This window comes from Rhinopithecus bieti, unplaced genomic scaffold, assembly GCF_001698545.2.
Source record: "Rhinopithecus bieti isolate Rb0 unplaced genomic scaffold, ASM169854v2 scaffold_47418, whole genome shotgun sequence".
Lineage (NCBI taxonomy): Eukaryota > Metazoa > Chordata > Mammalia > Primates > Cercopithecidae > Rhinopithecus > Rhinopithecus bieti.
The window spans coordinates 2,377,862-2,400,102 of record NW_016819951.1 but is presented as its reverse complement, the minus strand read 5'-3'; the positions used below and the strand labels follow the sequence as shown (position 1 = coordinate 2,400,102).

The following is a 22,241-nucleotide window of genomic DNA, read 5'->3' as shown; positions in this document are numbered from 1 at the left end:
GCCACCGCGCCCGGCCCCTCTTTTGCTTTTTTTTTTTGTGAAAACATAACAGATGCCCGTATAGCACTCTTCCCAGGTGAAAAAGGTGAGATGGCATGCTGTGGTTACACACTGGGGATCTTGGAGCCTGGCTGTATTTATGTGTCAATATCTGCCCCTATTTAGCTGTGTGACCTTGGCCAATTTACTTAAACCTCTCTGAGCCTCAGTTTTTCTCTTCTGCACAGTGAGGCTAAAATGGTACTGCCCCGTGTGGTTGTTGGGAAGACTCAGTAAGATAATAGATGCAACATCTTAGTGTTACAGCTGAGCACTTAGTTTATGCCAGCTGGCACTGTTGGTGTTAACTGTGTGTATTTGTTGTATGACTGTCTCTTCGATAGCCTGTACCCTCCTTGAGGGCAGAGACTTTGTCAGATAAACATTTGATGGAAAGAAAGTAGATCAATTGGGCTTTATAGAAGCCTATACTTCTGTGAAATTCTGGAAGGTACTAACAGTATATGCATCACGTGTAGTCTTTCAAAATGAAAAAAGAATAAATCAATAATACAGTGATTTTGTTTGGCTTCAAGTAATAATAGCAGGGGGATCCCCCACCATGTGAGTCACTAATGTACCGTCATACACTGCAGCTGTGACTGTCTCAAGTTTAGTCATTTCCAGGTGAATTTGCAGTTAAATGATTAACCTATAGGTACTGTGAGTTGCCATTAAAAAGCCAAGCCTCTCCTGACGTCTTTCCTGTCCTGGCCTAGTGTGAAACCTTTAGGTGGCATCTACTTTCATTTCATCAAGATTTAAAAAGACAGTTTGATCCTTTTGTCCAAGGCTTTCCCTGGGTCTTTCATGCCCCCAGGGAGGTCCTCCTAGCATGTGGCAGGCACACACTCCTCAGCATTTTTGTACATGCTGGGGCACATTCCTCCTTTCCTGGGTACTCAGGGCAGGAGGGAGTTTGCTTTGTCTGCCTGTGGGGTGTGCCGTGACCAGCCCCTCCCTCCTCATTTATGTCCTCCACGATACAGAAACAGTGAGCAAATTTCCTACCTAGAGGGTGTATCAGGAAACCCCCAATGAAATAAACAGAAATAGAGCAGCCAGCTTTTATAAAGCCCGAAACTCACAGAATTGGAAATCTGAGTGACACAGATATGTTAACCGAATAACCCAACTGTTTCCCAACAATGGAAAGATGTGGGATCCAGACAGCAGTTTTTGCTTTTGTTTCTGCTATTAAGTGACTGCCCTCCATGTGATAAAGTTGGAGAGGTGAACTGAGAGTTCTTCATTACAAATACAGCTGACTTTATCGCTTACTGAATTTTGATTCTGAGCCAGGCACTGGGCTAAGTGCTTTGCAAACATAGTTTCCCTGACCCCTTCTGGCAACTCTCTGAGGTGGGTGTTAGTGGTCCCATTTTACAGATGCATACACTGAGATTCAGGAAAATTAAGCAGCTTGCCAAATACCACACAGCGATAAGTGGCAGTACCAGAATGCTAACCAAGGCAATCTGACTTGGTTCATTTGGTTCTTGTGAGCCCCACAATGGAGGGGCTCTGTCCATTACTTGCTGACAAGAACAAGACCTCGAACATACACGGCACTCAAGAAATATCTGTTGATTAAAAGGAAGGAATGACTCCCAAAGCTACTGAAATACATATCTGAAATACAAGTACCGTGTCTCCGGAAGGTCCTTCTGCTTTTCCTTATAGTGTGTGTGTATATATGTGTGTGTATATATATATATATATTTTTTTTTTTTTGGCTGAAGTTTGACAGTAGCCTCAGATATTTAGGAACCATTGTAATAGCGGGTTGGGATAGGGCAGAGGTGATTTCTTGTAGTTCTTCGAGTGGAATCTAACTATTAATTATAGATTTCAACAAAGTGGCTTAAATATTCTGCACATTCGTTTCATTAAATAAAGTATAATCATCTGCAGCAAATTATTCTAAAACCATCAATCTTTTTTCACTTTATCTTAGGATTAAGGGAATTTCTTGTGATTACAATATTTTATATAGCTCAGTTTCAAAATACGGCTGGATTCCAGCACTATCTTCTGTGTCAGTTTTAAATTTTTGACACTTTATTTTTTTAAGATAAGATTTGTAACCTTAAGATAAATTCTCCTCCTGTTGTAATTTCTTGATTATCTCTTTGTTAATGTTATTTATGTTGCTCCTCTTTTAATATTTTATCTGTCTATTTACTTTTGCAATTGCAAAGTAATCCCAGATATTATTCTTCGGTCACTCTTTACTTCCTTCTTTTGATACCAGAGGGCACAACTGATCATTCAAGATGAGTGTAGAGCAGAAAGAAATCTAGAAGACCTAATTTATAGTTTTATTTTCACCTTGCAACTACTTCCCTTTCATCACTAGCAGCATAAATTTTATCTAAAAACAACATAGTGTTCAAACTCTTAGCTACTAGCAGGTGCCACATAGACAATAACAAATACTCATTAATTATTATTATGCTTATATAATGATCACTGTAGAAAACATTCTAGTTCCATACTCTTAATTGTAATCCAGGACAAATAAAGCTCCTCTTTTTTTTTTTTTATTTCCAAGAGTGAAATTTTGGTTTGGGCAAAATACATTTTCTGTTTTAATATGAAAATTGCAAGTGTATTTGTACATACACATGCATATATTTTATATATATATACACACACATACATATATGTAATAGTGCTACCCTATATGGGCACCAATATTGTCCAAATAATAGCAAATGGGAAGCATACTTAGCTTCCTTGTATCTTCCTTTAAACTTTGATCTCTTTCTTCAAATACAGATCGTTAGTCTGAAATCCCCTCGTGCCTGTTCTTGTTTTTGAGATGGGTTTTCATTCTCGTTGCCCGGGTTGAAGTGCAATGGTGCGATCTCAGCTCACTGCAACCTCCGCCTACCTGGTTCAAGTGATTCTCCTGCCTCAGCCTCTCAAATAGCTGAGATTATAGGCTCTCGCACCATACCCAGCTAGTTTTTGTATTTTTGGTAGACATGGGGTTTTACCATGTTGGTCAGGCTGGTCCCGAACTCCTGACCTCAAGTGATCCAGCCACCTCGGCTTCCCAAAGTGCTGGGATTGTAGGCATGAGCTACTGCGCCTGACCAAACCACCGCACCCGGCCCCATCATGATTTTGACCAGAGGGTGCCTTTTATTTATCTTCTAAGATAAACACTGGAGAAAGGGAGGAGAATGAACACCGTTCAACTGCCTGCCCTGTGCCAGGTGCTGTCTGAGGCAAGGTGCATGAGCAATCTTTCAGCAAATGAATTCACCTCAGCTCCATTGCCGTTTTTAGAGCTGCATCCTGGCCGTTGGATATGAAGAGTCCAGAAGTAAAAAACACAATAGGAGAATGATTTCAGCAATTTCAAAAGAAAAGCCAGCTTATATCCAGCTGCCAGCTAGATCAAGTACCACTACAATGAGAAATATTTTCCTAGCAACTTCAAACATTGAAAAGAATTAAAATGGTAATAATATTTAATGTTTAAAACAGGGAGCTTACAACTCATTATTACAACTCATTTGACAGTGAAAATCTCACTCTTGTATAAAATAGACCAACCTATATTCATTTTTTATATATAAACTTTTATTATTTTAATTTTGAGAAATTCCAAGAGTCCTAAAAATATGACAATACCTGTACAACCACTTAAATAGATGTTACTAATATTTTGTCATACTTACTTCATCCTATTTTTATTAATAAAAGAAAACATTGCTAGTGATATTGAAGTTTCTGTACAACGTACCCTTCATACCATCTGCCCACAGAAGCAATCACTGAATTTTGTACCATTCCAATCCACATTTATACTATTATATGCACATATATGAAATCATACTTTGCACAAACTTTTAAGATTTCAGGCGGGGAAATGAACTGCTCTCTGCCTTTCATACTTAAAACCCAGCCTTGTTCCCATAACCTTGTGCAAATCCAGTTACAATCTAATTATTTCAAATTCTCTAAGCCGAAGTCCTTCACCTTTTAAGTAGAGTTTTTCCTTGCAGGGAGCATATTTGCTCTCAATGCAGGGACAGGCTGAATGGAGTCCAAAGCGCTAGGGTTTCACATTTGTAAGTGATAAGAGGGGGAGGTGGTGACTTTCAGAGATCATGTTTCAAGTCCAGCCCTGGTTTTTATGTGTGTGGGAATGGACACGAAGGAAAACACAGCTGAGCTGCATTGTAACTCTTCCTGTAGAACCTGTTCATGTCCAGGGTGAGTAAACTAGGGTAGAAATGTCTTCCAAAAACAGCCTCCAGTGAAATTTGTCCTTGGATTCAAAGCAACTTACTTCCCAGGAAGTATCGGGCAAATCCCAACTGCCCCCCATTTTAGAAAGATCTCTTTTCTGGGAAAATCTGCCACTGAGAACTTTGCCCTCCTCTCCCTGATGGGAGGAAAGAGTAGAATTAGGGAGGTGTCACTCGGTAGAGTTGCTGATGTCAGTAGTGTGTCAGCCGTGGGAGGCTCAGTTTGTGAAATTGAGTTACACCTAAGTGTCTTATGAAACTCAGTTCAGAACTCACCGGAGCTGCCGTCTGGGAGGGGGAGGTTGGAAGAACCCTGAGGTTTTCCCTCACATTTCTGTCCCATTTTTGGAACCTCTGGATTTAAAGAAATGAAAACCTCAAGTTTGTGGAGATTTTAAGAAATGGGTATGTAGCTTTATACTTCTATTAATTCCTCTTTGAACCTGAGTGAGTGTTGTGGTTATAGACAGCCATGTGTGCAGACCACGGAGGGCTGTGTTTTTAGGGAGTACTGGTTTATTACACTGTTTGAAATTGGGGGGTCCAGTCTGAACACTTTTTTTCCCATGCCAGTGTATGTATAGAAACCTTCAGCTCATTTTGTTCCTTTACATGATGAGGTTTACATGTCTGTGAAAAGCCTGGGTTCCTGTATGTCAGGAAATAGTTTTGCTGATAGTGCATTGCAGAGAAGTGCTTATTATTTAGACTATTAAAAATAATCTTGTAAGATTCTTTGAATGTAATTTAAAATCCAGCCAAAGTCTAATAATATAATGAAACCTCTGTGCTGTTATTTTCCTAATCAAGTCTGGGGGCAGAGAAGAGGAATTTGACCATGAAGTCTAAGTTGACAGGACAAACCAAGGCTCAGGATAGTACAGTGTCTTATAAAGAGCTTAGGAAACAGTCCAGAAAACACAGCAAGGCATCCTCAATTCTGTGAATGAGCCGCTTTCTATCAAATTATTTGGTTTTCAAATGCACATTGCTAGTAGTTTGTTTCTCCCAATCAAACTGACAACAGCAATAGACTATCAGTAGTGTCTATATCAGAGTGTGCAGACATTGGGAGCTATGTTCAAAAACTGGAGGTTCTAGCTCAGAAACCAAGAAGAGGCTCTGGTGTTCCCTCCTACCCCTTCTCTGCCCCCAATTACTGGTGCTAGGTTTCCGTGGCATTTAGGGGAACTCTCTTCATAGGTAGGAAACTGGTATCTCAGAGAATCACCCCTGCATAGGGGTTCCGTTTTACTTTCACTTTGCATTCTTTTGAAATTCAGTCTCTGATGTTATTGAAATATCCCTTTGAATATCTTTCCATTTAACTATGAAATCAACATCTTTGAGAAGGCTGGTGCTTACTGGAATCTGTGCAGATTTCCTTATTATATAGTTGAGTCAGAGGAAAAATAGTGTACATGTTCTTCCACAGATGGTTGGTTTTATTGTTCAAGGAAGATTTATTGGCGAGGTGAATCTTATTAGTTAAAGATTGCTGTCAGAAGAAGGAATAAAATGGTTTCAGGTCATAGTTGATTTGTAAAAAGGCTGAATCACATATTCATACTTCATCGTATCAGTGTACCTTCTTGGAACTTATAATTGTTTGATTATTAAGCTGATTTATAGACTGAGTAAAAATAAGAATAAATAACACTGCCTGGCTTTTCTGTTTTCTTTAGTTATTCCAATGGAAACAGCTGGAGAACTTATATTTCCGAGAGAAAAAATTCGCTGTTGAAGTTCATGATCCACGAAGGTGAGGATCAAAGACTTTTCTCAGTGTGACCCAGTTACTGTACAAATAATGCTGCTATCAACATTTGTGTACATGTTTTTATATGAACATATGTTTTCATTTCTCTTGGGTATATACCTAGGAGTGGAACTGCTGGATCAAATGGTAACTATCTTTAACCCTTTGATGAACAGCAAGCAAGGCTGTTTTTCAAAGTGCTGCACCATTTTACATCCCAAGCAGCAGTATATGTGGTTCCAAAGCCGACACATCCTCACTGACACTTGTTACTTTTAGTTTTGTGTGCATGTATAGTTTATGCCATCCTAGTGGGTTGAAGTGGTACCTTCTTGTGGTTTTGATTTGCATTTCCCTCGTGACTAATGATGACTGAGCACCTTTTCATGTGCTTCTCAGCTATTCATATATCTTTAGTAGAGAAATGTCTATTCAGATCTTTTGCTCATTTAAAATGTTGGTGTTCTTGGTCATTAAAAAAAAAAGAAAAAAAAGCCAAGTTATCAACATTAACTGAAGTCAGGATGTTGGTTCTCAAATATCTTAGGAGAAATTCTTCTCCCCCACCCCCCTGCCAAGACAGAGTCTCACTCTGTCACCCAGACTGCAGTGCAGTGGTGCAATCTTGACTCACTGCAACCTCTACCTCCCAGGTCAAATGATGCTCATGCCTCAGCCTCCCAAGTAGCTGGGAGTACAGGCATGCACCACCACACCAAGCTAATTTTTGTGTTTTTAGTAGAGACAGGCTTTCACCAGGCTGGTCTTGAACTCCTGACCTCAGGTGATCCACCCGCCTCGGCCTCCCAAAGTGCTGAACCATGGCACCTGGCCTTAAGAGAAATTATTAATCAGTCCTTAGTGGGAACTTTTCAGTCCCAAGATGGTTATGGATGGTTAGAGGCCAGAGGGATGGGAGGAAATACCTGTGATAAAAAGGTGACCTGAAGAGATAAGCAAAATTGCTACAGAAGAACATTAGTAACACATCATACACACACAGTCTGTCTGCCTCTTGCCTGTTCTCTCTCTCTTTCTCTCTCTCTTTCACTCCCCCTCCCTCCCTTCTACCCTCCTTTCCCTCTTCCCCTCTCCCTCCTCCTCCTCCTCCTCCTCCTCCTCCTTCTCCTCCTTCTCCTTCTCCCCCCTCCCCTTTCCTTTTTCCATCTGGTGTACAAGCAGCACTCTGGACAGTTTTGGACTTGCATATTTTCAGCCATTATCATTAAGTGCATTATCTGATAATGTCAGAGCCAGCCAAATCTACCTAGATTTGAAATGCTCTTTTACCTTGAATTAGGTGCTCATTTCACACTTGGTTGCTGCATCTTTAAAATCTTATCCCGGTCGGGCGCAGTGGCTCACGCCTGTAATCCCAGCACTTTGGGAGGCCAAGGTGGGCGGATCGCCTGAGGTCAGGAGATCAAGACCATCCTGGCTAACACACTGAAACCCCGTCTCTACTAAATATACAAAAAATTAGCCAGGCGTGGTGTTGGGCGCCTGTAGCCCCAGCTACTCAGGAGGCTGAGGCAGGAGAATGGCGTGAATCCAGGAGGCGGAGCTTGTAGTGAGCCGAGATTGCGCCACTGCACTCCAGCCTGGGCGACAGAGCGAGACTCCATCTCAAAATAAATAAATAAATTAATTAATTTTAAAAAATCTTATCCCATTTATTCCTTACCACTTGTGATGGCTATACATCCTTAGAGTTTCTAACTAAAAGTTTTTGTATAATCTCTAATTTGACTGATTCTTTATCAGCTTTTGAGTTCATGTGTATGTGTTTTTAAACATGCTGTTTATCCAGAAAGAGATTACTTAGGTCTGAATTGTTTTGTTGTAAAAGGAGAAAATCAGAAACTTGGTCGCCATTTGCATAAGAGTTTTTGCAACAGAAGACAAGTAAGAGGAACATGCCTTGTTACAATGCTGCTCGCAGGGTACATTTTGCATCATGCTGGGCCAGAGGGGAATTATTTGAGTGCTTTCTTAAATTTTTCAGGATTTCAGTTTCAAGAAGAACCTTTGGGCAAAGTGGCCTCTTTGTGCAAACATGGTATGCTAACTCTTCTCTCATCAAGTCCATTTGGGTAATGGCAATTAGTCAGCATCAGTTTTACCTGGACAGGAAACAAAGCAAAGTAAGTAACTGGCATCATTTCTATAGGGACAGATTCCCATTTTGCATTCTGTTTAGAAGATAAGCCTTCTCACAAAAGATCCAAGCACATATATTTTTGCTCTCTGAGTTTTTTTTATGTTTAACTTCCAACTATTTCAGATTTTTTATATGTTTAAATGATGGACAATATATAAGCTGCTTTATAAGTTGTAAGACTGGCCAGCTTGTTGCCATACATGTTTGTATATACTGGTGACACTGCTGGTGGTGATGGTGCCGGTGACATTTTAAAGTTAGTAACTGAACCACACCATGAGAAAATCATGTATAGTTATTAAAACATTTTAACTACAAAGCTTAAGGCTTGTGGGCTTTTGTTTTGTTTTTTTTTTTTTTTTTTTTTTTTTTTGGTCTGAAGAATGCCACTGGAATATGTGAAAATTCTAAATTATCCTCTGTGTTGATATTTTTATTGTATATTAACTTAATTGTTTTATTAATTTGAAGTGTGTTTGAGTTAATTCTGTTTCATTGTTGTATACCTCTTAGGCAAAAATTCCTTCAGCCAGGAGTTTAGACGAGATTGCAATGGATTTGACAGAGACAGGAACACAAAGGGCCTCCAAGCTGGTGACACTGGAGGCGAAAAGTCAGTTCATCATGGCAAGCAATGGCAGTTTAATCTCCTCAGGTAACATCTTGGGGTTAGAGAATGTGCAAGCCATCTTTATTTTGTTTGTTTTTTCGTTCATAAACCACTTCTAAATTCATCTTTTAATCCATTCTTTTGGAAATAAATAAGCATATCAATAAATATGTATGCAACAGCTTTGAATAAAATTTTAAGGCTAAGTTTTTAAAGAATATGTAGAAAGTCAAATTATAAATAGGTTGTGCATGTCATATGAGATACAAGGATGGTGAGTTCCTTGGTGTGGCTTGAAAGAACATATTCCACAGCAGCTGCTTTTTCCAGCAATTAGTTTTTGATACAGATAATTGTCTAATTCTCCTTGCAATATAAAATGCTGCACAAACATGATTACAAGCATACCCCTCAAATGTGATAGCTTCCCCTAAGCCCTTCCTCTGTAAAAATTCTGGAATCTCTTATCATTAACTATATGTAACTTTACTAAAATGATTCGTCCCATCTAAATCTCACTGTCAACTTGTGAATCTGAAGCATGACCTTCCTTCACACAGATTTTTCTTTTCCTTGCTTGCTTACTTTCTAAAAGAACACTTGAAACAACTCTTCAAGGACCATCTTACCTTCTCTTCTGCTCAGAAAGATGAAAAATTTCCTTGGGTGTGTCTGGGACATTAAACATTTTATCATTACCCCCAAAATGACTGAGCCAGGATGCAAAAAGGCACATTTTCTTACCAGATTCTGTTTGATACCCAGAAGAATGAGAAAATGTTTTCTAGTTTCCTTTTATTATGTTGAGAAACAAGGAGAAAAGAAATAAACTACCATTTAATAGCTGCTTTAGCTTAAAAATCCTTTGTCCCTTCAAAAGGAAGGAAACATCCCTTGTATAAACCTTCCCTGCCCTTCCCTCATTCCCTAGGTTCTCAAGACTCAGAAGTTAGTGAGGAGCAAAAGAGAGAAAAAATCCTTGAACTAAAGAAGAAGGAGAAACTATTACAAGAAAAACTTCTGAAAAAAGTTGAGGAGCTTAAGAAGATCTGTCTGCGGGAGGCTGTGAGTCTGCTTTTTTGGGCTCATCGAATTGTGTTTGACAACTTTGGCCAGTGTCAATCATCCGCTCTTGATTCTGTCCTGTTTTACAGGAGCTCACAGGCAAAATGCCAAAGGAGTATCCCCTGAACGTAGGCGAGAAGCCTCCTCAGGTCAGAAGACGTGTGGGTACTGCCTTCAAATTAGATGACAACTTGCTGCCGAGTGAAGAGGTATGAACAATGCCTCTGAGCCTTTCAATTAATCCTGAGACAGGAAAGCTATCTGAGTGTAGTGGACTTTTTCCTTTGGTTTTTGAGTCTCTGCTGTATGTTATCTCACCAGCAGAGATGGATTGTTTAGACCAAACTGAACTTTTTCTTTCATGCCCACTCCAGTCAAAATTGAGTTCTCACTACTTTACTCCCCAAATTATAGACAGCATTCAGTGAACTCCAAATGTTTCTCAATTGAGAGGCAGTATTATAAGAATTAAGAACTCCAGCTTAGGTTCATTTACTTAAAACTAAATAATAGCCTTTGGCAAATAGTTTAGCCTCTCTAAAGTCTCAATTCTCAGGCCTCAGTTTTCCTCATCTGTAAAATGGGGGTAATGATTGGACTTCCCTCCAAGGGATCCAGTGAGCATTAAATGAGATAATACGTGCACAGCACTGAGTTACAATCAAGTTAAAATATTTGTTAGCCAATATAGAATGTATAATACTTTCTCATTTGCATGTCATCAGCCAATATGACCATACCTATGTTTCTTGTAGAAATTTGACCATCTTAGCTTTAGAAAATTATATCTGTTTTCTTCTTTGGAAATCTTTGCTATCTATTGAGTGCTCACTGTGTACCCATCTCTGAGCTAAGCAATGCACATGTATTATCTCATTTAATCCTCATCCTACTTTCATAGGTAGGTGTTATCTTCATTTTACAAATGAAAAAAACTGAAGCATTAAAAGATGAAACTGTGTATCCAGGGTCATGCAACCAGGAATTACCAGGAAGAAGATCAATCCCAAATTTATCTGTCTCTAAAGCTATGCATATGAATATAACCTTCTGCGTCCATGAGCTTTGAGTTAAGAATATATCCATAAAAACAGTGATCTTCTCCCAACCAACTGAATGAATGAAAGGCCATTCCCTTCCTTGAACAGGGAAGAGGTTTGGACTAATGAGAAGTTCAAGTTAAGACGGGTAAAGGAAAGTGTTTGACAAGGATGTCTATGCAGTAAAATTTGGGAAGACAGTGTTCTCCAAGAACAACTGGTTCAAGAAAGTGCACAGGAAGTTTTATTACACAATGCATGTAAGAGTGGGTCGTATGTGTCCATAAAAATAAAACTATCATTGTATAAATGCAGGATCCTGCTTTGCAAGAACTGGAGAGTAATTTTCTAATACAACAAAAGCTGGTGGAAGCTGCAAAGAAACTTGCCAATGAGCCAGACCTTTGTAAAACTGTGAAGAAAAAGCGAAAGCAAGATTACACAGATGCGGTAAAAAAGCTTCAGGAGATTGAAAATGCAATAAACGAATACCGAATTAGGTGTGGAAAGAAACCCAGCCAGAAAGCAACAGTGTTACCAGGTTAGTAATACATAAGGTTTGTTTTTTGAGTCCCCGAATCAATACTTAATGGTATGTAGCGTGTCCAAACCAGTTACCAGTTAATTTGGTGAGAGATAGAAAGAAGAACCAGATGATCAAAACTAAGTTTTCTTTTTTATTTGTAGACAGACTTTCACTCTTGTTGCCCAGGCTGGAGTGCAATGGGGCAATCTCGGCTCACTGCAACCTCCACCTCCCGGGTTCAAGTGATTGTCCTGTCTCAGCCTCCCAAGTAGCTGGGGTTATAAGCATGCACCACCACACTCAGCTAATTTTGTATTTTTGGTAGAGACGGGGTTTCTCTATCTTGGTCAGGCTGGTCTCAAACTCCTGATCTCAGGTGATCCACCCTCCTCGGCCTCCCAAAGTGCTGGGATTACAGGCATGAGCCACTGTGCCTGACAAAACTAAGTTTCTTAGAATAAAAATTGTTTGGAATTTCAGTTTTGTAAGTATGTAAACTTGATTAAAAATTTCTGTAATTTATGAAGGCTATTTAAAGATATGGGCAGCACGGGCACAGAGCTCCACACCTATAATGCCAGCACTTTGGGAGGCTTAGGTGAGCAGATCACTTGAGCTAAGGATTTTGAGACCGCTCTAGGAAGCATGGTGAAACCCCATCTCTTCAAAAAATATTTTAAGAATTAGCCAGGCATGGTGGTGCACACCTATAGTCCCAGCCACAGGGGAGGCTGAAATGGGAGGATCATTTGAGCCCAGGCAGTCGGGGCTGCAGTGAGCTATGATTGCACCATTGCACTGCAGCCTGGGTGACAGGGCAAGACCCTGTCTAAAAAAAAAAGAAAAGAAAAGTAAACATAATTAAAAAATAAAGATATAGGCAAATGGTCATGATATAACATGAAATGCAGAAAAACCAGATATAAAATTGTTACCACAACATGATCCCAATTTTATAGAAACATGCACACACACAGACTGGCCAATAAATATTTCAAAATACTAATAGTTGTGAAATTTCAAGTAACTTAATTTTCTTCTTAATGTTCTTCTGTATTTTCCAAGTTCTCAACATTATGTATTTATGACTTTCATTTTCAGAAAAAAAAGTAAACTGAGAAATCCCAGGTAGATTTAAAGTCCAATTGACCTTACATGTTTATTGGCATGGTTTTCAGCCTGGTGATTGAAATATGATTGTATTTTTTTGATTCTAAGAGTTTTTTTTCTTTACATTTTAACGTCTATGAAATTGGGATAGTTTTGTGGGGTTTTTTTTTTTGTTTTGTTTTGAGAAAGAATCTCTCTCTGTGGCCCAAGCTGGAGTGCAGTGCTACCATCAAACCTCACCGCAGCCTCGACTTCCTGGGCTCCAGTGATCCTCCTGCCTCAGCCTCCCTAGTAGCTGGGACTATAGGCGCACACCACCATGCCCGGCTAATGTTTTGTAGACATGGGGATTCACTGTGTTGCCCAGGCTGGTCTCAAACTCCTGAGCTCAAGCAATCCTCCCGCCTCAGCCTCCCAAAGTGCTGGGATTGCAGGTGTGAGCCACCACGCCCAGTCTTGGGATAGTTCTTAACACACTAGATGGTGTGTTACAATCATACTTGGCAGTACTTTTTCAATTAATTTATTTTTTACTGGTACTTAAAATATATATCTTAGATTTGATTAAATAAGGTAAGTGAGTTTAGAATATACTTGGGTGTAGAGCATATGATTTACAAAGCAGACGTTGCTTTTGGAAAGGGAATGTACAGCATCAACACACAAGTGTTAGTCCACTACAGCTGGAGAATGTAGAGTAGCTTTGACTGAACGTGAAATCCATGTGGCCTTGGGGGTGGTTAATTTCTGGACCTACAGATATGGGTTATTAGCATTGTGCTTAACTTCATGACCATTTGCTATGGCCCATTCATCCTCAAACTGTGCAAAATTCAAATGGTCTCCTTTACAGTGAAAGTATGCCTGACAGCTGACTATACTGGCACCTTGCCTTCAAGCTCCACTGTGTGTCTAATAGAGAGTTCACTTGTCTCTGATACAGCTTAACATTAGAGATTGGTTGGAGAGCTTCCCTTCATAATGGTTTTGAAATTTACATTGAAGGATTATATTTGCCTAGGAATTTGTGCCAAAGCACTCAACTGAATATGGAATGATTTGCAAATGCAGATCAATGCATCTGAGATACTTATCTTTACTGAATATGTTTGTGGGGTTTTTTTGTTTGTTTGTTTTTTGTTTTGTTTTGTTTTCTTTTGAGACAGAGCTCTCTCTGCTGCCCAGGTTGGAGTGCAGTGGCATGATCTTGGCTCACTGCAACCTCTGCCTCCCAGGTTCAAGCAGTTCTTCTGCCTCAGCCTCCCAAATAGCTGGGGTTACAGGCATGCACCACCATGCTTGGCTAATTTTTTTATTTTTAGTAGAGACAGTGTTTCACTGTGTTGGCCAGGTCTCAAATTCCTGACCTCTAGTCATCTGCCAACCTCGGCCTCTCGAAGTGCTGAGATTACAGCTGTGAGTCACCGCACCCGGCCATGTTCTTTAACATTTGATGGATACCAGCAATAGTCAGAGTGTTATGGCCATTGCCAACCAGAACGCAGTGTCTAGGTAACTAAAGATTTAAGTCTAGCTAACATTTACTGAGCATTTGCCATGTAATGCTGGGAGCTGGGCTGGGGCTTTACATCCGTTATTCTAACGCCTCACCCCAGCACTACGTGATAGGTACTGCTGTTATCCCCATTGTGGGGTTGAGCCAGGTGATACAGATTAATTTGCCCAAAGTCTCATAGTCGATAAATGGCAAAACCAAGACTTAAACCTAATTCAGTGGTTCTCAACCAGGGAGGCTGGAAATCCTATAATGCACAGGACAGTTCCCCAGGACAGAGGATTATCCAGTTCAAAATGTCAGTAGTGCCACTGTTGAGAAACCTGTTGAAAAGCTTGGCCAGTCATAGTGATTCACACCTTTAATCCCAGTACTTTGGGAGGCCTAGGCAGGCAGATCGCTTGAGCCCCGGAGTTCAAGACCAGCCTGGCCAAATGGTGATACCCTATCTTTACTAAAAATCCAAAAAATTAGCCAAGCGTGGTGCTGTGTACCTGTAATTTCAGCTACTCAGAAGGCTGAGGCGGGAGGATTGCTTAAGCGCAGGAGATTGAGGCTGCAGTGAGCCATGATCGCACCATTGCACTCCAGCCTGGGCAACAGAATGAGACCCTGTCCTAAAAACAAACAAGAAAAAAAAAGAAAAGAAAAGCCCTTTCTTTCAGGGAGGGATCAAAAGCCAAGTTATATTAAGAGTAGATTCTCAAATGAGGATTCAAATGTGTTTTATTTAACATTTAACCTTTATGATAAGAATGGCATGATTTTTCTTTCCAGTTTGTTGGTCGTAAGCACTAAATATGTAGGTAAAGTTTTCTTCCAGTGTAGAAGAAACACTGAAAACTAGTTTAAAACCAGCACTCCCTTGAAGTCTGATCCATTTTAAGAAATAATCTAATGTAATATTTGTACCATATGTAAAATGTTTTGATTTTTGTTAGTATATGGGTCAATTCTTACTACGGTAGTTAATTATTCTTAATGCACTGTAATTAATTACATTTATTGAAATGAAAATAAAATGCACTCCATTGAAAATTGTTTCTCTGAGCCCCCACTAATTGTATAAATGCACAATTGCACTAAAGGCAGTTATTTTTGTTCACAGAAGACATAATCCCCTCAGAGAGTAGCTCTTTGTCTGACACCACCACCTTTGATGATCGTAAGTGGCTCTTCCTTTTTTGGTTTCACAATGTGAGATATTCTGAAATAATTAAGATAATTTTCTTAGTTAAGTAAGGCCTATTTGTTTTTCTTTTGAGAAGAAGTAGAATAAACTAACTTACATTTATGCAAAATGATTGGGAAAGGAAGTGTATGATTAACACCTACTCAGGTTAACTCAGTATTAATAACAGGACCACAAAAATCACATGACCTCAGGAAATCAGAATGCCCTCACAGGAGTATCTAAGTCTCTCAGTAAGGACTTCAAGGCTCTCTAAAGTGTTTCTTAACTTTTTATTTTGAAGTAATCATAGACTCATGGAAGCTGCATGATTAATAGAAAGACTCCTTCACCCAGCTTTTCCCAATGGTGACATCTTATGTATCTGGAGTCCCATATCAAAACCAGGATATTAGATTGTACACTTTATCACTGTATTCATCACAATATGAAATAAACTTTCATATTCTAGATAAAGGAAAGTTTATTTTACTTAGGAAGAAAGGCACAGTTAGACATTGGGCTACCTGTCATTTTGTTGTTTCATAGGGGCAGGCTGTATTGATTGTAATGGCCTGTATTTGTTCAATATATTTCTTTTCTTTTCTTTCTTTCTCTTTTTTTTTTTGTTTGTTTGTTTGTTTGTTTGTTTTTGAGATGGAGTTTCGCTCTTGTTGCCCAGGCTAGAGTGCAATGGTGCGACCTCAGCTCACTGCAACCTCCGCCTCCCAGGTTCAAGCAGTTCTCCTGTCTCAGCCCCCCAGTAGCTGGGATTATAGGCGTTAGTCACCACGCCCGGCTAATTTTTGTATTTTTAGTAGAGATGGGATTTCACCATGTTAGTCAGGCTAGTCTCGAACTCCTGACCTCAGGTGATCTGCCTGCCTCGGCCTCCCAAAGTGCTGGGATTACAGGCATGAGCCACCGTGCCCAGCTGTTTAATACATTTCATTATAGAATGGGTTTACTATCAACCAGTAGAGTATTTCTTTGTCATCTCTTGTACTTAATCATGATTGAGTTGTGGTATGACTTGAATTCCAGGAGACCACCCCCACACCGCTTTATCTTCCCCAAGTTTTATGGTGCATAAAATTTCACCACTGCAGAATTTTTCCTGTGAGCTGATGTTTGGTCATGTTTGCCATCCCTCTTTGAAAATGTAAATATCAGTGGGAAACATAACAAGCCTCTAATGATGCAGCGTAAGTCAGTTTCCTTACTTTCAATGACAGAATAAGCCTTTGGCCAAAGAGGCCTAAAACTTTAAAAGTAAAGGTGAACAAAACGATTCAGGCCAACTTCCCCTTGGTTCACACTGGAAGTTTTCTTTAACATAGCTTTTTAAAAGCTGCGGTATTACCCATTCCCCTTGAGTGCTTTACTTACTCAGAGTGACACCTGTTGAATTTGGCAAAAGATGGTTCAGGTCCCAGAAGAGTGTTCAGTAATTTCATTTTTTCTGGTGTATAAAATATAAAAATTAACTTCTTGAAAGTTATGATCTTCTAAAAATATCATCTTTGGAAGAACGCTTTGTTCACTAAATCTTCCAATTTCTTTTTTGAGATGTTGGCAAGATATTTATTTACCTGTTAATTGGCCTACTTATTTTTTCATTCACCCATTTACTTATTATAGCCAGTGACGCCTTCACTCTTGCTGGGCAGCGATCAAGTTCAGTACCTCATTCTCCAAGAATTCTTCCCCCCAAGTCTCTTGGTATTGAGCGAATCCATTTCAGAAAGTCATCCATCAATGAACAGTTTGTGGATACCAGGCAGTCCAGGTGAGATACCAGGTAGTCCAGGTGAGAGGTCGTATCGTCAGTAAGGTTAATGCCTCACAGCTAGGAAAATTTTCCTCCAAAATGCAATGTATGGTTGATACATATTTACATGTTTTTATTTATCCTTCCAAAAGATGTTATCTTGTAAAACTAGGCCATAGAAACTAACCCAGTTATTTGTTGTTCACAGCAAATGAAAATGTTTTAAATAAGTCTTTTAAAATGCATTTGACCATTTCCTTGACTTTAAAGTCTATTTGATCTATATTAACTTACAGGGACATTAATTATCATCTGGATTTGGACATACTGTCCACAGTTCAGTTTCATAGTCACTGGTCTAAGGAAATTGTCACTAAAGTCCACTCTGCCAAACCAAGTAGCAGGACTGATTTGCAGTCCTGCAAATACACATGGAACTTAAATTCATAATCTGTAAAATAGATAATCCAAGCATTTTCCCAGATATCTCAGGTAAATATTATCAGGGCAGTGAGACCAGGTTTTAGAAACATGACAGACCAGTGGTTCCCAGAATTTGGTTGTATGGATCAATCCTTAAAAAACAAACAGTTACCAGCTGTTTGCTTTGCCTAAAAAGAAATTTTCCAACAGATTGAGTGTGGCAGCTCATACCTATAATCCCAGCACTTTTAGGAGGCCAAGGTTGGGAGGATCACTTGAGCTCAAGAATTGGAGACCAGTCTGGGCAACCTAATGAAGCCCCATCTCTACAAATTGTATAGACAGAGTCTCTTTGTGTCACTCAGGCTGGAGTGCAGTGGTGTAATCTCAGCTCACTGCAACCTCTGCCTCCTAGGTTCAAGCAATTCTCCCACCTCAGCTTCTCAAGTAACTGGGATTACAGGCACGTGCCACCACACCTGGCTAATTTTTATATTTTTAGTAGAGACAGGGTCTCACCATGTTGGCCAGGCTGGTCTTGAACTCCTGACCTCAGGTGATCCAACCACCTCAGTCTCCCAAAGTGCTGGGATTACAGGCATGAGCCACTGTGCCCAGCCCAAATTTTTTTTTTTCAATTAACCAGACATGGTGTTGCATATCTGTAGTCCTAGCTACTTGGGAGACTGAGGCAGGAGGATTGCTTGAGCCCAGGATTTCACGATTGAAGTGAACTATGATGGTGTCACTGCACCCCAGCCTGGGCAACAGAGCAAGATGCTGTCTCATAAAAAAAAGAAAAGAAAAAGAAAACAAAAAAAGTTCAAACAAATAGCACCATGAATCCATGAAAGAAATGACATTTTTATATCAAAAATATATTCACTATCATTGTTGTAGTAATACTAATCAAATGAAGTTAACATTTCACTTAATGTTAATTTCATTTTATATTAACTTCATATAACATTTCTATTGAGCACTCACTTTTTTTTTTTTTTCCCGAGACAGAGTCTCGCTCTGTCACCCAGGCTGGAATGCAGTGGTGCCATCTTGGCTCACTGCATCCTTCGCCTTTCGGGTTCAAGCGGTTCTTCCCCCTCAGCCTCCCAAGTAGCTGGGACTCAGACGCCTGCCACCACGCCTGGCTAATTTTTGTATTTTTAGTAGAGATAGAGTTTCATCATGTTGGCCAGGCTGGTCTTAAACTCCTGACCTCAGGTGATCCGCCCACTTCGGCCTTGCAAAGTGCTAGGATTACAGGCATAAGTCACTGCGCCTGGCCACTATTGAGTACTTACTGTGTCCCAGATACTGTTTATGTTTTTCCTAGGTAATTTATTAATGAATTTAAACTTCACGACAACCCTGATAGTGTTACTACTGTCATTACCCTTTACAGATAAGCACACTGAGGGCCAGGAACCATGAATAACTTCTTTGGGTTCATCAGCTAGTAAACATGGGAATCAAGGTTTGAACCTAGATAGCCTAGAACTTGGCGGGATCCAAAGCTTGCGATCTGATTTCACTGAATATGTTATACCGCATCTCAGCAAAGATGGGAAGTATTTGCTCTATAAGGGCCAAAAATAAAAATCAAAAAAATTTAAATAAAGGAAATTATTCTCAAAATCAAGGCAGATTATTAGATTATTCAAGTTGGATAAATTGTGACTTATGAAAATATAACCTATACATTGTTATATTTCTATTTTATTTTATTTTATTTATTTTATTTTTTGAGATGGAGTCTCACTCAGCCGCCCATGCTGGAGTGCAGTGGTGGGATCTCGGCTCACTGCAAGCTCCGCCTCCCAGGTTCATGCCATTCTCCTGCCTGTGGCTCCCGAGTAGCTGGGACTACAGGCACCCGCCACCACGCCCAGCTAATTTTTTTGTATTTTTAGTAGAGACGATGTTTCACTGTATTAGCCAGGATGGTCTTGATCTCCTGACCTTGTGATCCGCCCACGTCGGCCTCCCAAAGTGCTGTGATTACAGGTTTGAGCCACCGCACCCGGTCACATTGTTGTATTTCTAATTTGTTAAAGGCCAGTGAAAACTTTATCACATATCAGCCCAGTTTGTGGATTAGCATTTAGGAACTTTTGCCTGAAATGGTAAGAGATCCAAGGAGCTACAGCTGTGCTAGCCAGTTTAATTAAAAGTAAATAAAATTTAAAATTTGGTTCCTCAGTCATGCTAGCCACAATTCAAATGCTCAGCAGCCACGTGTGGCTAGTGGCTATCATATTGGTCAGAACAGACACAGGACATTTTCATCACTGCAGAAAGTCCTGTTGGGTAACATGAGACAAGTGAGCTTCTTATGTTAGGGAAAACAAAGCTATTTCAGCAAAAGGAAGAATTATAGCTGGGAATCATTGTCTTAAAAATTATTATATCCACATCTCCAGTCACTTACGATGGACTTGCTCTTTGATCCAGCAATTTCACTTAGGAATTTTACTACCGAATCGACTAACTACATGTAGGATGCTCATTATAACCTTGCTACACTAATGGCAAATTGAAAACAAAGTACGTGTTCAACTAGTGGATTATTTAAACAAATTATGGTAAATCCATACAATAAAATGCTATGCAGTCATTAAAATAACACTGTAGACAAATATTAAGCAACATAAAATGTTAGATACAACTTAACTTTTAAAAAATGAGTGTTGAAAAGAATATATAGTAAATCTCATGTTTTCTTGTTAAAAAATAAATACGTATGTTTATATATAGATACATGCTTATAAGTTTATGTGCTTAGGAAAAATCATCTGTAAACATTTAGTGTTGACTGGCTATATATAAGGTATCAGATTATATAGGCAGTGGCTCAGAGCGCCTGTAATCCCAGCACTTTGGGAGGCTGCGGGGGGCAGATTACTTGAGGTCAGGAGTTCAAAAACAGCCTGGTCAACATGGTGAAACCCCTTCTGTACTAAAAATACAAAAACAAACAAACAAACAAAAGATTAGCCAGGCATGGTGGTGCACACCTGTAATTCCAGCTACTTGGGAGGCTGAGGTGGGAGGATCACTTGAACCCAGGAGCCGGAGGTTGCAGTGAACCAAGATCGTGCCACTCTCCTCAGGCCTGGGTGACAGAGTGAGACTCCATCTAAAAAAAGATTATAGACATTTAAATTTTCTTTTATCTGGTTTTTTTTAATCTATTTTAAAGTTTTCTCTAATGAACTTAGACTTGCTTTTGTAGTAAGTAAAATTTGATCAAAATTATTTTTAGTTAAAAAAAATTAACTTCCATCCTGGCTAACATGGTGAATCCCTGTCTCAACTAAAATACAGAAAATTAGCCAAGTGTGGTGGCGGGTGCCTGTAGTCCCAGCTACTCAGGAGGCTGAGGCAGGAGAATGGCATGAACCCGGGGGGCAGAGCTTGCGGTGAGCTGAGATCACGCCACTGCACTCCAGCCTGGGGGATAGAGCGAGACTCCATCTCAAAAGAAAAAATTAACTTCAAATTGTGTTGTCACTGTGCTGGGAAGTAGACATAGTGATTTAAGGATGTTGCTCTTATTCCAGGGACCAGCAAACAACAGCCCAGTGGCCAAATCCATCCTGCTGTTTTTGTGTAGCCCATGAGCTAAGAATGGTTTTTATATTTTTAGGTAGCTGGTGGTGGGGGGATCAAAAGCAACATTTTATGACATGTAAAAATGATATGAAATTTAGCATCCATAGGTCATTTTCTTGGAACACGGCCACACCCATTCTCTTACATATTATCCATGGCTGCTTTTGCACTGCAAGGGCAGAGTTGAGTAGTCGCTATAGACACCGTCTGGCCCACTAGGCCAATAACTATTTAGTAATCTAGACTGTTTACAAAAAAAAGAGTGAACTGAATTATACATCCATCCCTGTTCACCACCAAGATTTGATCATCTAAGGACTGTTTTGAATGTTCAGGTGCCTACATAAACAGCTCTAGTTGCTTTGAGTCTTTTTATTCAGTGTACTCTTTATTAAAAGTCCTTTCTTTCCCTACATATTTGTGACTCAGACCATATATGCTTCCCCTAAAACTCACCTAGAACAGACCAGGAAGTGTCCTGGTGGTTTAGTGAACCACAAAGACGCCCTTCCTATCTTTCTCCTTATTTTCCCTTTCCTTGGGCTTCTAGTAAGTTTCCTATCTGCTTATGACAAGTTTGCCAGAGATGCTGAGAGACTCATCATTTCCTGAATTCTTTTTATCATCACAGAGAAATGCTGTCGACACACAGCAGCCCTTACAAAACTCTGGAGAGGCGGCCCCAGGGAGGACGAAGCATGCCCACCACGCCAGTTCTTACCCGAAACGCCTATAGCAGCAGCCACTTGGAGTAAGAGAGCTTCATTCTCATTGCTTTAGCTCTGTTGATTTTTGCTTTGAGGTTCTGTCTTGCTTTGTTGTGTTTTTTAATCATTTCAAGTGACTTTCTATAGCAGGACCTTGTTTTATGGTTTTACATTTTCTGCTAACTTATGGTTTCAAATATGTTGGCAAAGAAAATGTATTTGACTTGTTCAAATATACATTAGACTTTTAGTACCTTAATTTCCCCAGTCACGTATTACCATTCATTATTCAATGGTGAGGATGAAGTTAGTAACAATAGCACCATTTGGAAATGTTTGTGAGTGCTGTGCTAAATGTTTTATATGCACTGGATTATTTAGTCCCTACAGCAAGCCTTTTGTGAGGTAGATATTAGATATTGTTTTCATCATCATCTTACAAAGGAGTAAGCAAGATTCAGAGAGG

General features: G+C 39.7%; 1 protein-coding gene across 1 annotated transcript in view; it reads left to right on the top strand.

Moving 5' to 3' along the window:
- FRMD4B (FERM domain containing 4B) overlaps window positions 1–22,241 on the top strand; it is a 216,262-nt gene that overhangs the window by 182,171 nt on the left and 11,850 nt on the right. The window contains 9 exon segments of the mRNA XM_017859405.1: window positions 5,990–6,066; window positions 8,069–8,207; window positions 8,738–8,879; window positions 9,766–9,899; window positions 9,989–10,108; window positions 11,255–11,480; window positions 15,200–15,256; window positions 16,904–17,051; window positions 21,700–21,819. Of these exon segments, the coding sequence (XP_017714894.1) occupies window positions 5,990–6,066; window positions 8,069–8,207; window positions 8,738–8,879; window positions 9,766–9,899; window positions 9,989–10,108; window positions 11,255–11,480; window positions 15,200–15,256; window positions 16,904–17,051; window positions 21,700–21,819 (1,163 nt within the window).